Raw genomic sequence first — 12,819 nt, 5'->3', positions numbered from 1 at the left:
ACCCAACGCAATGACCCTGTGTTGACTGCAGCCTTCCTCAGAGTTATACCTGAGGAGCAGGGTAGAATGCAAGATGGTCCATTTGTTTTTTGAGATATGGTTTATTGTATAGGGGTAAGGCCAGCAGCAAGGGAACCTCTCGACTCCAAATAGTAGTCCCCAAAATTCACTGTAGGGTTGTGCTGGATATTGCCCATTCTTACCTCAATTCAGGACATTTGGGAATGGTTAAAAACCAAGGACAAGTGGTGAGTCGATACTAGTGGCCAGGGATATATTCGGACATAAGAAATGTCATGACATGTTCCTTGTGCCAAAAGACCACACTACATATCCCTCCATCTGCCACTTTAGAACCCTTACGTATCATAGATATCCCCTTTTCCCACCTAGGGATGGATATTGTAGGTCCTCTACCACCTTCAAGTATACACCGATGACACTAGATTATGCAAAACATTACCCGGAAGCCATTCTGATGCAAAATAACACTTTGCAGCAAATTCTAAAACATCTTATTTCCTTTTTGTCATGGGTGGGTTTCCCCGAAAGAAATACTGACCGATCAGGGAACAACCTTTAGGAGTAAAATCATGGCTGAGTTCAAGCAAATTCTTCAAATTAAAACATTGAGGAACGCCTTATATCATCCTCAAATGGACGGTCTGGTTGAAAGCTTCAATAAAACACTGAGCGTTCTCAGAAAGCTAGTAGAAGCAGATGGGGGCAATTGGGACATGATCGTCTCATGGGCCTTATTTGCCATCAGAAAGGCTACCCAAACTTCCCTTGGGTTTTCAACCTTTGAACTCCTATGTGGGCGGCATCCCAGAGATGTCCTGGACATGTTAAGGGGAAACTGGGAAGAGAGGGAGGAGGCTATTCTACCTTTGTCCCCAACCGCCCAACGGATCAACTAATATACAACTGTGGTTCGGCAGATAGTCCATACCCATTTAGCCAAAGGCCAAGAACGTCAGTGTTAGGGTGAATTCTCTGTAAGGCTAATTTCCCAAACCAAGTGAGTCCCCCAGCAGCTTTGCTGGATTTTTGGGGTTTATTTTTTTCTCTCCTGCTAAGAGTGAGATTCTTTTGCTCCCACTCTTTGACATGATTTGAGGTGTTCCTTTCACTTTCCATGTGTTTTATGGGCTATGGGGTCTTTTACTCCATAGGGTCTCATGTGTTTTTTTATGTGGGTTACACAGCACCCTCCGTGCCGTAACCCAGGGGTATCGTAGCGACCCCCCAACATAGACTCCATACCCTGGGACTGACTACTGTCTCCCAGGGCATGTAAAGTCACCATTGGCTTTCCAAGTCCCAAATTATGAACAGAAACCAGCACAAACCATCATATTGTGGACGTACTGGTCGGGGCAATTCGATTGCCCCGGGGTCTGTTTTTTGAGGGGGCACGTCTCCGTCCCCCCTGATCGAGTTTTGGCTGGTGGCAGTGGATACTACTTTTTATATTCGACCGCAAATATATCTCTATGGGATTTTCCCATTGTTCAAGGCTACCAAATCTCATTATTTAATTCTTATAGCCTCGAACATACCGCCGGTTTATTTATTTAATATTAATTCACCGGTTGGTATTTTTTGCCAGAACTCGATTCTAAAATGGCGTTTGTGTTCTCTTCTGTGACTCCAACCCAAGTCGAGCCCTTTGTTAAACTTTTTGGCAGGCTTCTCCACAGAAGCCTCCAAAAGTAGTGCCATTCTGTCTGGGTACCACAGGGGGTGTGGGAGGGGGTTTAGGCACCCTGGACTGAGTTACCTTGGTAACTCAAGTCACACTCTTGTGTGATTGGCCCAAGTGGTGAGCCGTCCGGCTCACCACTTAGCATGTTTGATTGACAGCTAGGCTGAGTGAATGGGGGTGTGCTGCACAAAAGCAGGGCTTTGGGGACTGGAACTTCAGAAGTCACCACAGGACCTAAGAATCTGAGGAGGGAGAAGCTGAGCCGACCTGCAATGACGACACCACCAGTGGAGCCCTGCTGAACCGTCTCACCACTTTTCCCAACGACAGAGGAGATCTTCAGTCCGGAGAGTCTTCTTCCTTTGACTGGTGGGGATAACCAGTGTCGCCTTCTTTTCACCTTCCTGGAGAATCTCGTGGCCGCCTTTCCCGTGCCAAGCACCCCGGCAACCGGAATACCACGGTTTACCACTACCGCGAAGAGAAGGGTAGTGCCTTTTAACCGGAGAACTCTGCGGCTGGTTTCTTCCCAGGCAGTGCAACGACCTTCATCTTTCCTCTATGGCGAGACCTCTTCTTCCTCTGGACGAAACACCGACTTGCACCTGCTGCCAGGAACAATTGCCCCCGATGGAGCTTCTGACACACTTAAGGTACTGTGTCCCGCCTGGCTTCCCTTGCGACAGAGCGACAGATCGTTCGGGGTGACAGTAAAGCCTCGACTTTCTAACCTGGGCTAGCCTGGGACAACCTAGCTAACGTTTCCTGACTTTAATTTCATCCTTTTTGTGCAAACTATCTACAAAGACTCTTTGGGCATAACCCCACTGGTGAACCTGGACCCCTTCTGCTTGCTCTCTCCAAGAGTGGGCCTTTCAACAGACTTCCATGCTCTTCAGTAGAACTCTGCCTATCCTGCCTTACTGTGGTTCTTTGAAAAAGTATTGAAACTTGTGTGCTTCTTTAACTCTGCTTTTTTTCCCTCCCTTTCTTTACAACTTATTAGAGTGTCATCTTATGTTAAGCGCTCACCTCTGTCTGAAAATAAGTGGTGTTTCTCACGAAGACTTGTCTAATAAGTGAATAGGGTTGTATATATATGATAGTGACTGTGTGCTGAAATTACTTACCTTTTTTTTGCTAGTGTGATTTACAAGTGTGTTTTTAAATAAATTATTATATACTTTTACACCAAAGCTCTGGTCAGTGTTTGTTTGTACTACTGTGTCTCTGTACCTATTGTGTATGCTCTGCATACTGCTTAAACTCTTCTTGAGGGAAGTCTGACTGCTCAGCCACAGCTACCAAGTGAATCTGTGTGGTACAGACTGCTACCAAGAGGGTTTACTGCCAAACACCTGTAGTCTTAAATCTTTTGCAGTGGTCCCTAAGGGAACTGCACAGGTTTCTGCCTAACAGTCAGAAGGTCCAATAACATAAAGGATTGGTCATTCATACCTTTTCTATTGGACAGAAGGTCCTGGTACTCCTACCTACCTCTGAACAAAAAATGTTGTCTCACTCTTATGGACCATGTATAGTGTTGGGACAGACTGTCCCTTGTTACCATCGTATCTCTCAAACTGACAGAAGACGCAAGACTCAAAAATACCATGTGACCTGTTAAAGGAGTGGAAAGAAGACCCAGCAGAATCCATCTCCGTTCTAGTGGACAGCCTCCTGTCAGAACAAACCAATGACACCAATTTAATACCAGCAGACCTTCGGCCTTGCCAACAAGACATCCAAGATCTCTTAGATCAGTTCACCAATGTCTTTAGCTGTGCACCTGGGAGAGTGTTCATTGTGCAAGTATCGAATGGTCAGAATATCCAAACTGAAACGAACATACTCAACCATGCCGCATTATCTAATGCACTGAGTTCAAAACAGTATATCCCAATGACATCTCAAAGAATTAGGAAAGTAAATGAAACTATGAACTAGCATTTCACTTTGCATCAAATGTTACAAATGCAAAAGAACCACTATTCCTAGACGCAATCCACAAATTGATCTCTCCAAACAGGTCTATAACAATTTGAACCACTGTATGCACAGATACAAACCATGAAGGCACAGTCTCAACACCACTGTGCAACTACCGAGCACAAACCTCACGAATTATTCCAGGGTAACTTATTGATAAGATAGGATTAGCAGGCAATAAGCCCAAGAATCTTATAAAATGAGACCCCATTATCTATCCCAAACTATAGGGCATGCATATATGCGTTGAAATAAGAATACTGAATTGAGAGACCGAAGGACACAGACTAAGTGAAACGCAGAACCCCAACAACACAACAGTACATTTACCGGATACTTGAGGTAAGCCAAAATACCTACAGGCCCTACCATTTCATCTACGAATAACCACAATATAACTGCGTGGCGTCTCCTCCTGCGCGCTAGCATCCCAGAATAACCAAACCTCTCCCACTCTTGACTCCTCAGACCCACTGAAGTTTTCTCTCTCGCAAAGAAAAAGGAAAAAAATAATAAATGAAAACAATCTGATGTATATATCTACAAGCCTATGTAGCATTGACGTGTGTCACGTAATTGCAATGTATGCACTGAAATGTAAAGTGTAAATACAAGACTGACACACAACACTAAGTAAAGAATGTGCCTTGACAAAGCCCAAAAAAGGGCGAAACAGCAGCACGTGCCATGAAATGTTGGCACAAATGTTTTTTGTAAATGAACAAACCATTTTGCAATATCACAAATGTTTTATGTAAGGAATAACGCACCAATCGTCAGAAAAGTCACAATTAATGTCACAAAGGAATACACAAAGTGAAATAACTCGTGTGATACTGATATTTGGGGAACAAAATAGAGTAAGCACTAAGTGATTTAACTTATGTGGATAATAAGAATGAAAAATACACGAAATAAAGTGTTCAACCTATATTCAAAAAATTACTAACAAGTGTGTACCTCACAAGTTATTATATAATTCAGAAACCTGTGGGGACACCTGAAACCCAAGCGCAAAGGCTCAAAGAAAAAAAACACCCTCCGTAACAATCAGACCGACTGGTGAATATCGGTCCCTGCTGAGCCATGCAGCCACTGACCCCCAACTAATTCTGGACAGGTCAGTTACAAAGAATACCTAATAAACTAAACCAGGGGTAGAGCGTACAGACTGACACTACTCACCCAAAACAAGAAAACACCAAATACTATAGCGTTTGCAGTGGTGTACTGCATTTTACCTTTTGGAGAGGTGGTTTAGGGGTGTAGAGTGGTAGTGCAGTGGTGTGCATATCAGTGATGGTTGGGGATGTGGTTGCATAGGGCTGTGGTGGAGAGGGGGTGTAGAGATATGGGTGTGGTGGCATAGGGTGGGGATGGTATGGTGATGTGGGACGTGAACATTGTGGAATGGTGGTGAAGGGTGGCCTGTGGGAGTGGAGTTGTAGGAGTGTTGAGGTGTGGAGGTGTTGGTTTAGAGTGCTGGTGGTAGTTGGGGGAAGTGGAGGGATGTTAATGTTAAAGGACATTTGTACCGCGCACTATCACCACCGGAGTGGTCCCCTGGTGCTCTGGCGGTTCTGAAAGAGGACGGGAGGTTGAGTTAGTGGGAGGAAGCAGGAAAAGTGCAAGAGAGCAGTGATGTGCTGTTGGCGGCCTCAGCCCGGTGGGTCAGTTGGCTGGGCCTGCGGTGTTTGCGGCCGGTAGTCGTCGTGTACTGTTGTGCAAGACTATGTGTTATTGTTTTGTTGTTGCGATGTAGTGAGGTTTGTGTGGTTTGTTGTGCTGTAGGTTTTGATTGTGTTTGGTTTGGAGTTTGAGAGGTGTATGCAGAAAGGGAAATTGTTAGGATGGTTGGTTAGTTTGCGTCTCTTTTCTGAATTGAGGCGCTCAGCTTGCGTAGTCTCCCCTGATGCGGCTCTGTTCTGATTTCGGTCCAACTAGGATATAAAGTTCCTTACTCCACTGGCCCCCTCCTCTAACATGCTCTCTCATAGCTCCCCTTATCCTCCCTTCATACTCCAGTGCACCTGCCAATTGTGCAAAGTGACGTTGGCTGTCCTGGCTCTGACCCATTGACTGGTTTTAACTGTCCCTAATGGGTGGTACCTAAGTTTAACTTGAATTGCTGGGAAAGGTCTGACCCATACTTCATTGGGAAGATTGGTAAGTATTCACATGCTGCGAGAACCGGTTAACCTTTTTCCTCCCCTAACCTTTAGCACAACCTCAGTATTGCATCAAGTGTAAACAGTGATATATAAATGTCCACAGTGTCCTAGAAATTGAAATCACCTCAGGGTGTAGGAAGTGGGACATCCCAAAAGGGTATCTACTTGCTCATCTTAAAACTGAGCAAGTTTTGTGAAGTGTATTTTTTTGTTGCATATTGCCCTTTCTAATCAAGGCTCATTTATAAGTGAGCAGTAAATACATAATTATTTTACCTGAAAACCTTGAGTATAAGTGTTATTTGAAAACTTGTAATTCTGAATCTCAGTGTTACATCTCTGCAGCTCACATGTACCCCTCGAGAGAAGTTTAGCTGCTCAGTCACTCTACCAATGTGTGTAGTACAGACCTATACCAATTGGTGGGTTACCCATTACCAAGAGGACAAGGCTGGTGTAGTCTCCCACAGGGTTACTACATACAATCTTGCCTAACAGCAGTGTTGCTGGGTTACCATTTGTGATATTCTTGGACTATTAAAAACTACTGTTCTTAGGGCTAGAGGGATACTTTGTGTCCTTCCTAAACTAACTTCTGAGAGATTATCACACACCAACTTATGTAGTGTGCCAAGGGGCTACCTAGTATCCAGTGTTGCGTGGTCTGGTTGTGAGGAGTGGTTGGGTTGTGGTGGCTCTTCGTGTGGAGAGGTAGGGGTATGGTTGCAGCATACAATGTTGATATGGAGGTGTAGGGGTGTGGAATTGTGGTATGGAGTATGGTGGTGGACTCCTCACAGCTGAGTATCCCTACCTGGCATCCTGGCTAACTACCTCTCTGCCCCCACAAAAGAATATCCCTACCACTGTCCGGAGACAGAAGAAACAATCAAACATAAAATCTTGCATGGCCAAGTGTGCCTGCATAACAAGCTTCTCAATTTTTGTATTTTGACACAAAGCAAGCCAGAATTCCTTTCAAAAGAGACCTAAACCTGTGAAGAACAATGATGCCAGTCATGATCACAACCGGCTATGATTTATTTTATTTTTTTAAATGAAAGCGTTTCTTGGAATCGTAGGGTGAGTGGTCGGGGATCTTCTTGAAAGCACACTTGGAAAGGCGGGCAGTATAGTTATTGCCAGAGAATGGGTGGGTGGCGGCAGGGCTAGCCATAGCTCTGCCAGAGCCCTGGGGCGAATCAACAAAATGTGGCACCCCCTCCCCAAGCACCCAGGGACGGTGGGGTCACTTAATTTGTGGCTGTTCTGCAAAATAGAGCTCCTCTGCAAAACCAGCAGCGGCACTCAGTTGAAGTGATTAACTCCGCCGACTTAATCACTTCAATAGAGCGCCGCCCAGACTTCAAACCAGCATGGGGCTGGCTTTCAAAGGTTGCCCCGTGCTAGTTTAGCATCGGCCCCCTATGGTAATAAAAAGCACCCCGCGGACGCGCCAGCAGGAGAGCGGGACATATTACATTACAATAGGGCGCACACCAGCTTGTGGGAGCCCTTGACAGACTCGCGTGGCAGATGGGCTAATGTGGGGCCATGGGCGGTTGCCCGTGAGCTGGGCCCAAAGCCGGCCCTGGGTGGGGTCTGGGTGGAGAGGAAGGGAAGACTTGGAAAGAGGGGTTTTGAAGAAATTAAGTTGCATGGAGTAAAACCTAGCTCTACACTGTGGGGCTGTGGTGGAAATACAGCAGCCCAAGGCACACATGTAACTGAGCAGGAACAACTGAAGAGGGATCCTTATGCACCAACACATAACAAAAGCACAATATGTGAAAGGCTACAGAGGATTACAAAAGCCCTGTACAGTGGTTTAATTGGTGTGAACAAAAAATTATAAAAATCGCATAAACATTTTGACTTTTCTGTTTCATGACACCAACGTAAAATTGTTTACTCCCCATGTACATAGACACATCCACGCGGAAGAATGCCATATTAAAAGAGTGCTAATTACCATATTACCATATTGCTTCGTGCATGGACAAAATTGTGTGATTAATTATAGGGGTTAAACGAATGCCAACTTAACTATTTCATAACTTTTGTGTGTTTTATCACTGTTCTATTGCGAAAACATTAATAAATGCAAAACAATATTATACCAAGCAAAAGGAGTGTTTAGAGAACAATGGTTTCACACCTGTCTGGATCAGGTGTGCCTGTAAATAAGTGAACACAAGGTAGGCTGCAGTCTTGTGGCAGGATGGATGCCATACTCCCAGTTGTCATGAATCCTCCTTGCATGTTAATTCCACTCCCTTTATCTCGGAGAATGGTCATCATGGTTTCCACAGTTATGTTGCCTGTTTAAAAACAATTATAACACACCTCAGGGTTAACAATTTCTCCCAGTGCATGATTTAGCATCCTTTTTATTTATTTTTCCATTTGTGCTTTGGTTTCAACCAAACCTTGCACACGAACATGTATATTTGAAAGTCTCCTATGCACAATTAGACAAACAATACAGACCATGAATATAAACCATCTCCCCAGATAATACAAATTCATACACAAATATAAAGTAGTCAAGTCACACAGCATTCTTGTTGCAGCTCAAACGCCTACACATATCACAATATCAGAACAGTGAAGTATCTGTTAAGAATAAAAGCAAAATTTGAGAACTTTTTTCCCAAACCTTTTATTTAAACAAGGATGCAAGACATATAAAGACAGTCAAATATGGCTGAATGCATAATGCACAACATTCCCTGGTCCAAAAAGCAATCCCACCAGCAAGGCCCAAATGCGATAATGCATAACCCTGTTAAAATAACAAAGTACCACACCAAGGACATCACATCAGGGAATAGCTTGAAAGTAGAGACAATTTAAAAGTTAGGGATGGAAAGTTCTGGTAATAGTCAACAAATGGGAGCCAGAAACCTACATACCCAGGCAGTGCATTGTTTACACATGCTGTAACATTTTCGTTAACCAAGATGTCCCATACCTTATGTAAACACTTTGAAGGCAACCTTAACAGGACTTCTTTCTCGAGGCGAACTCTAATTTAATAGCTTTTTTTGTTTTGGTTGTCAGCTGTGGTATTGCATCATTACCTAGATTGCCATAGATAGAGTTAAGGTATTTTTCAGAATATATACAATTCCAAATCATTGGGAATCCTGACAAGGTCTAACATTCAAAAAATGTTCTTGTTTTTGTGTTTAAATAGGGAGACAATTAAAAAGAACCCAATAATTGTGCTAGCAGAGATTGCATAGACACTCTGTTGAATGAATGAATTTTCAAGTCAAACAGACTCATAGAAGATTATAATTGGTGAGTGCCAGTTCCATATTAGTAAAAAACTATTTTCTTGTTTTGCTGAAATGTTGATAAAAGGAAAATGAAAGCCATTAGGAAGGCTTAAAAATAGTGTTGTGGTAAATAAGCCTCATGTAAATATGATTATTCAAAAGACTAGATGTTTAATTGAATTATTGTAAAAAAAACTTCTTTTTTCTCACAAAATGCATTTTATTATTTTTTCGCTTTAGCAAAAAAAACTCTCTTGATGATCCCTTGTGATGTAAACAAGGGTGAAATATGTGTAGAGAGTGAGAGCTCATATATGGAATAAGGTATAAGTAACCTGGAAAGAGACTGCGCCTAATTTTTGCAAATTTGTTTTATTTCTCAGAAAATTGCCCTTATAGTTGACACATGTTTCGGTCCTCCAAGGAGGGATTTACCCTTTCGATATATGGAAGCTCAGTTTTCACATTAAGTGACAGGGGCATCTTACATGACTACAAGCCCTGATTTGAAAAAGGTCCTTGGAGGACCGAAACACGTGTCATCAACTATAAGGGCAATTTTCTGAGAAATAAAACAAATTTGCAAAAATTAGGCGCAGTCTCTTTCCAGGTTACTTATACCTTACACTATTTTGCAAGGGGTCTTGTACTTGGCTAAACCCCAGACCTGGTGAGACGCGACTCCATGGACTTAATGTATTGATTGTATCAACTACTTTCTTTGTTTACTACTATAAGATTTCGCCAAGTTAGACCAAACCTTCCAAGCCAAGGTTTTTGAGGAACATATATGGAATAAAAAGGCACACTTTTGAAAGAATCTTGAAAAGTGTGAAGAGAATTTATTTGGCACTCGCAATTATAAATTGTAAACACTAACTTGGAATGTCGCCAGTGGATATGTATATATTCTGTTCCATACCTTAATCCACCATTGTGCCAATACTGGCCCCATAGGGGCCTTCCAAGATTGTGCTATTGTTATTCTAGTTTATACAAATAGTTGTGTCACCAATTGCACTCTGCAACCCGATTTAGGGTACACATCTTCCACTGAGCGACCCGATACGCCAACTAGTGGATCCATGGGTAAGTCCACTGCAGTTATCGCCTTAATGTGAGACAGTGCAGCAACCCAAAAAGTGTGGATCGCCTGGCAGGACCACCACAAATGAAAGTAGCTTCCCGAGGCTGCACCAGCTCCAGCAAGCCGAATTCAAAGCAGCATTCATTTTATGTAACGTTAGCAGAGGCCGGTACCATCAGTAGCAAAGTTTATACATACAAACTTTTTACATTTCATTTATCTCACATACATTCTTTAGTGGTTACACATCTAGAGGAGGCGTGGTTTCTAGCCCAGATCCCTTCCCATAAATCCTCTACAGGTTGTCCCACATCCGCTTTCCCAATGGCAATGTAGGAGGATCTGGCTGTTAGTAAGTTGCCTCCCAAAATGTAATAAAAACACGAGATTCAACCCCCATCTACGCCATCCTGTTGGGTACATTCCAATACTCTCACCTCGCGGGTCACCTGGCTCCTCACAGTTGTGAAATCTAGTGCCGAATCTGACCATATCTAATCGTTCACCTTCGGCTAGTGAGAATTGAGCCTTACATTCAGACATGAGAGAGGAGAGCCCTACTGGTATAGCTGTTGCAAGCTTTGCAGACCCCCATTATGCCAATTTGAAAAACTATTCCCCAAGTCCTAGGAGAATTTGGCATTATCAAAGACTGGCGAGCACGGCCCCACACCCGGATTCACTCCTTCTTCATAAGAGCCATGCGCCAGTAATACAGCAAGATCTTTGTCGAGCTCAAGTGTGTGTCAGATTGGGGGAGTTTAGTATGGTCGATAAAGGGTAAGGAACAAGTTACTTAACCTGTAACTGTTGTTCTCCAGCATGGGTCTGGCATGGATTCACATGCTCATGAATATTCCCCGTCGTCAGGCTGGGAATCCTCAGTAAAGAAAAAATCAGTTTCAGTTTCGTTTCTGAACTGTATTTCTCCTAATAACCAATCACTGGTCTTTGGGTCATACTGCCCCCAGCCAATGATTGCCCTCTACCTAAGCCCCTCCTCTGGCAGCCATCTTCAGATTTGGTAGCACGTAAAGTGGCAGTAGGACCAAGAGAAGAACCGCAGAGGGGTAGGAGGGAGGGTTCGCATGTGAATCCATGCCAGACCCATGCTTGGGAACAACAGTTACAGGTAAGTAACTTGTTCCTTCTCCAGCATGGGGTCTGGCATGGATTCACATGCTCATGAATACAGAAATACATAGCAGTACACACATGCACCACCACGGGAGGTGGCAAGGCTTAACATTAAGCAATTACATCAACTCAACATTAAGCATCTCTTACCCCCTCACCAGACCCACCTTCAGTCGAACAGGTTGCGCAGCACTGCCTGGCCGACGCTGGACTCCTCCCTGGAATCCCGGTCGACGCAGTAGAATCTCGTGAAGGTGTACATCGACCTCCACGTAGCAGCCCTGCAGATGTCCAGCAAGGGCACACCAGACAGGAACGCCGTGGTAGCAGCGATCACTCTGGTTGAATGGGCTCTCGGGCGGCCCGGCAACGGTTGGTTTGCCAACCGGTGACAGTGCATGATGCAGTCGGAGAGCCATCTGGGAATGGAAGCCTTCGAGAGGGCCTTCCCTTGGTTCACAGGTCCAAAGTTCACAACCAGCTGTGATGTCTTCTGAAAACTCTTTGTGCGGTCCACGTAGAACTTCAGCGCTCTAGCCACATCCAGCGAGTGCAAAGTCCCCTCGGCCAGCGACGAAGGTGACGGTAAGAAAACAGGTAACACCAAGGGCTCATTGAGATGGAAGTCCGACCGCACCTTGGGCATGAAGGAGGGGTGCATCCTCAACACCACCTTCGTCTCGTGGAATGTCAGGTAGGGTGATTTGCAGGAGAGGGCCTGCATCTCTCCCACTCGTCGTGCAGAGGTGATGGCCACAAGAAACGCTGTCTTCCACGACAGGAACTTCAGCTGTGCCGAATGCAGAGGCTCGAATGGTGGCCCCATGAGCCTGCTCAGCACCACGTTGAGCTCCCACGCCGGGGCCGGAGCCTTCACCAGCAGGAACGATTGGAACAGTCCCTTCATAAACTCCTTCACCAGGCGATGAGACCACAGGGATGATCGCCCCGGAGTTCTGGTGTAGCGGAAAATCGCCGCTAGATGTATCTTGATGGAGGCATGAGCTAGCCCCGCCTTGGCCAGCGACAGTAGGTACAGCAACACTTGAGGGGCCGTAATCCGCAGAGGGTTAATCTTCTGTGCCCGGCACCAGACCAAGAACCTCTTCGATTTGTGTCCATAGCGCTTGAGAGTTGAGGACGCCCTGGCCTTTGCAAGCACCTCCTTGCAGTCTGCCGGGATATCGTACCCTCCAAACTCTAGTGCTGCATGAGCCAGGCCTGCAAGTTCAGGAACCCCAGGTCGTGGTGGAGGATGACGCCTCCTTCTCTGGCGAGGAGGTCCACGTCCGTCTGCAGTTGGACTGGGGTGGACGCTGACATGTCCAGAAGGTCCGGGAACCAGATCAGCCTCGGCCACGCCGGTGCGACGAGGGTCATCCTGCACCAGGACCGTCTGAGTTGGTTGATGAGTCGCAGCAGCAACGGCAACGGTGGGAACAC

At 45.0% G+C, this 12,819-nt stretch overlaps 1 protein-coding gene across 5 annotated transcripts in view; it reads right to left on the bottom strand.

Moving 5' to 3' along the window:
* SCRN3 (secernin 3) overlaps nucleotides 1–12,819 on the bottom strand; it is a 933,307-nt gene that overhangs the window by 244,145 nt on the left and 676,343 nt on the right. For all 5 annotated transcript variants that reach the window (XM_069616243.1, XM_069616246.1, XM_069616247.1 and 2 more), the window contains one exon: nucleotides 8,027–8,189. In XM_069616243.1, coding sequence (XP_069472344.1) covers nucleotides 8,027–8,189 — 163 coding nt within the window. The remainder of the gene's footprint in view (nucleotides 1–8,026; nucleotides 8,190–12,819) is intronic.

This window comes from Ambystoma mexicanum, chromosome 9 (assembly GCF_040938575.1).
Source record: "Ambystoma mexicanum isolate Mex_15411 chromosome 9, UKY_AmexF1_1, whole genome shotgun sequence".
NCBI lineage: Eukaryota > Metazoa > Chordata > Amphibia > Caudata > Ambystomatidae > Ambystoma > Ambystoma mexicanum.
The sequence above is the reverse complement of the archived record's forward strand: the minus strand, read 5'-3'. Positions and strand labels throughout refer to the sequence as shown.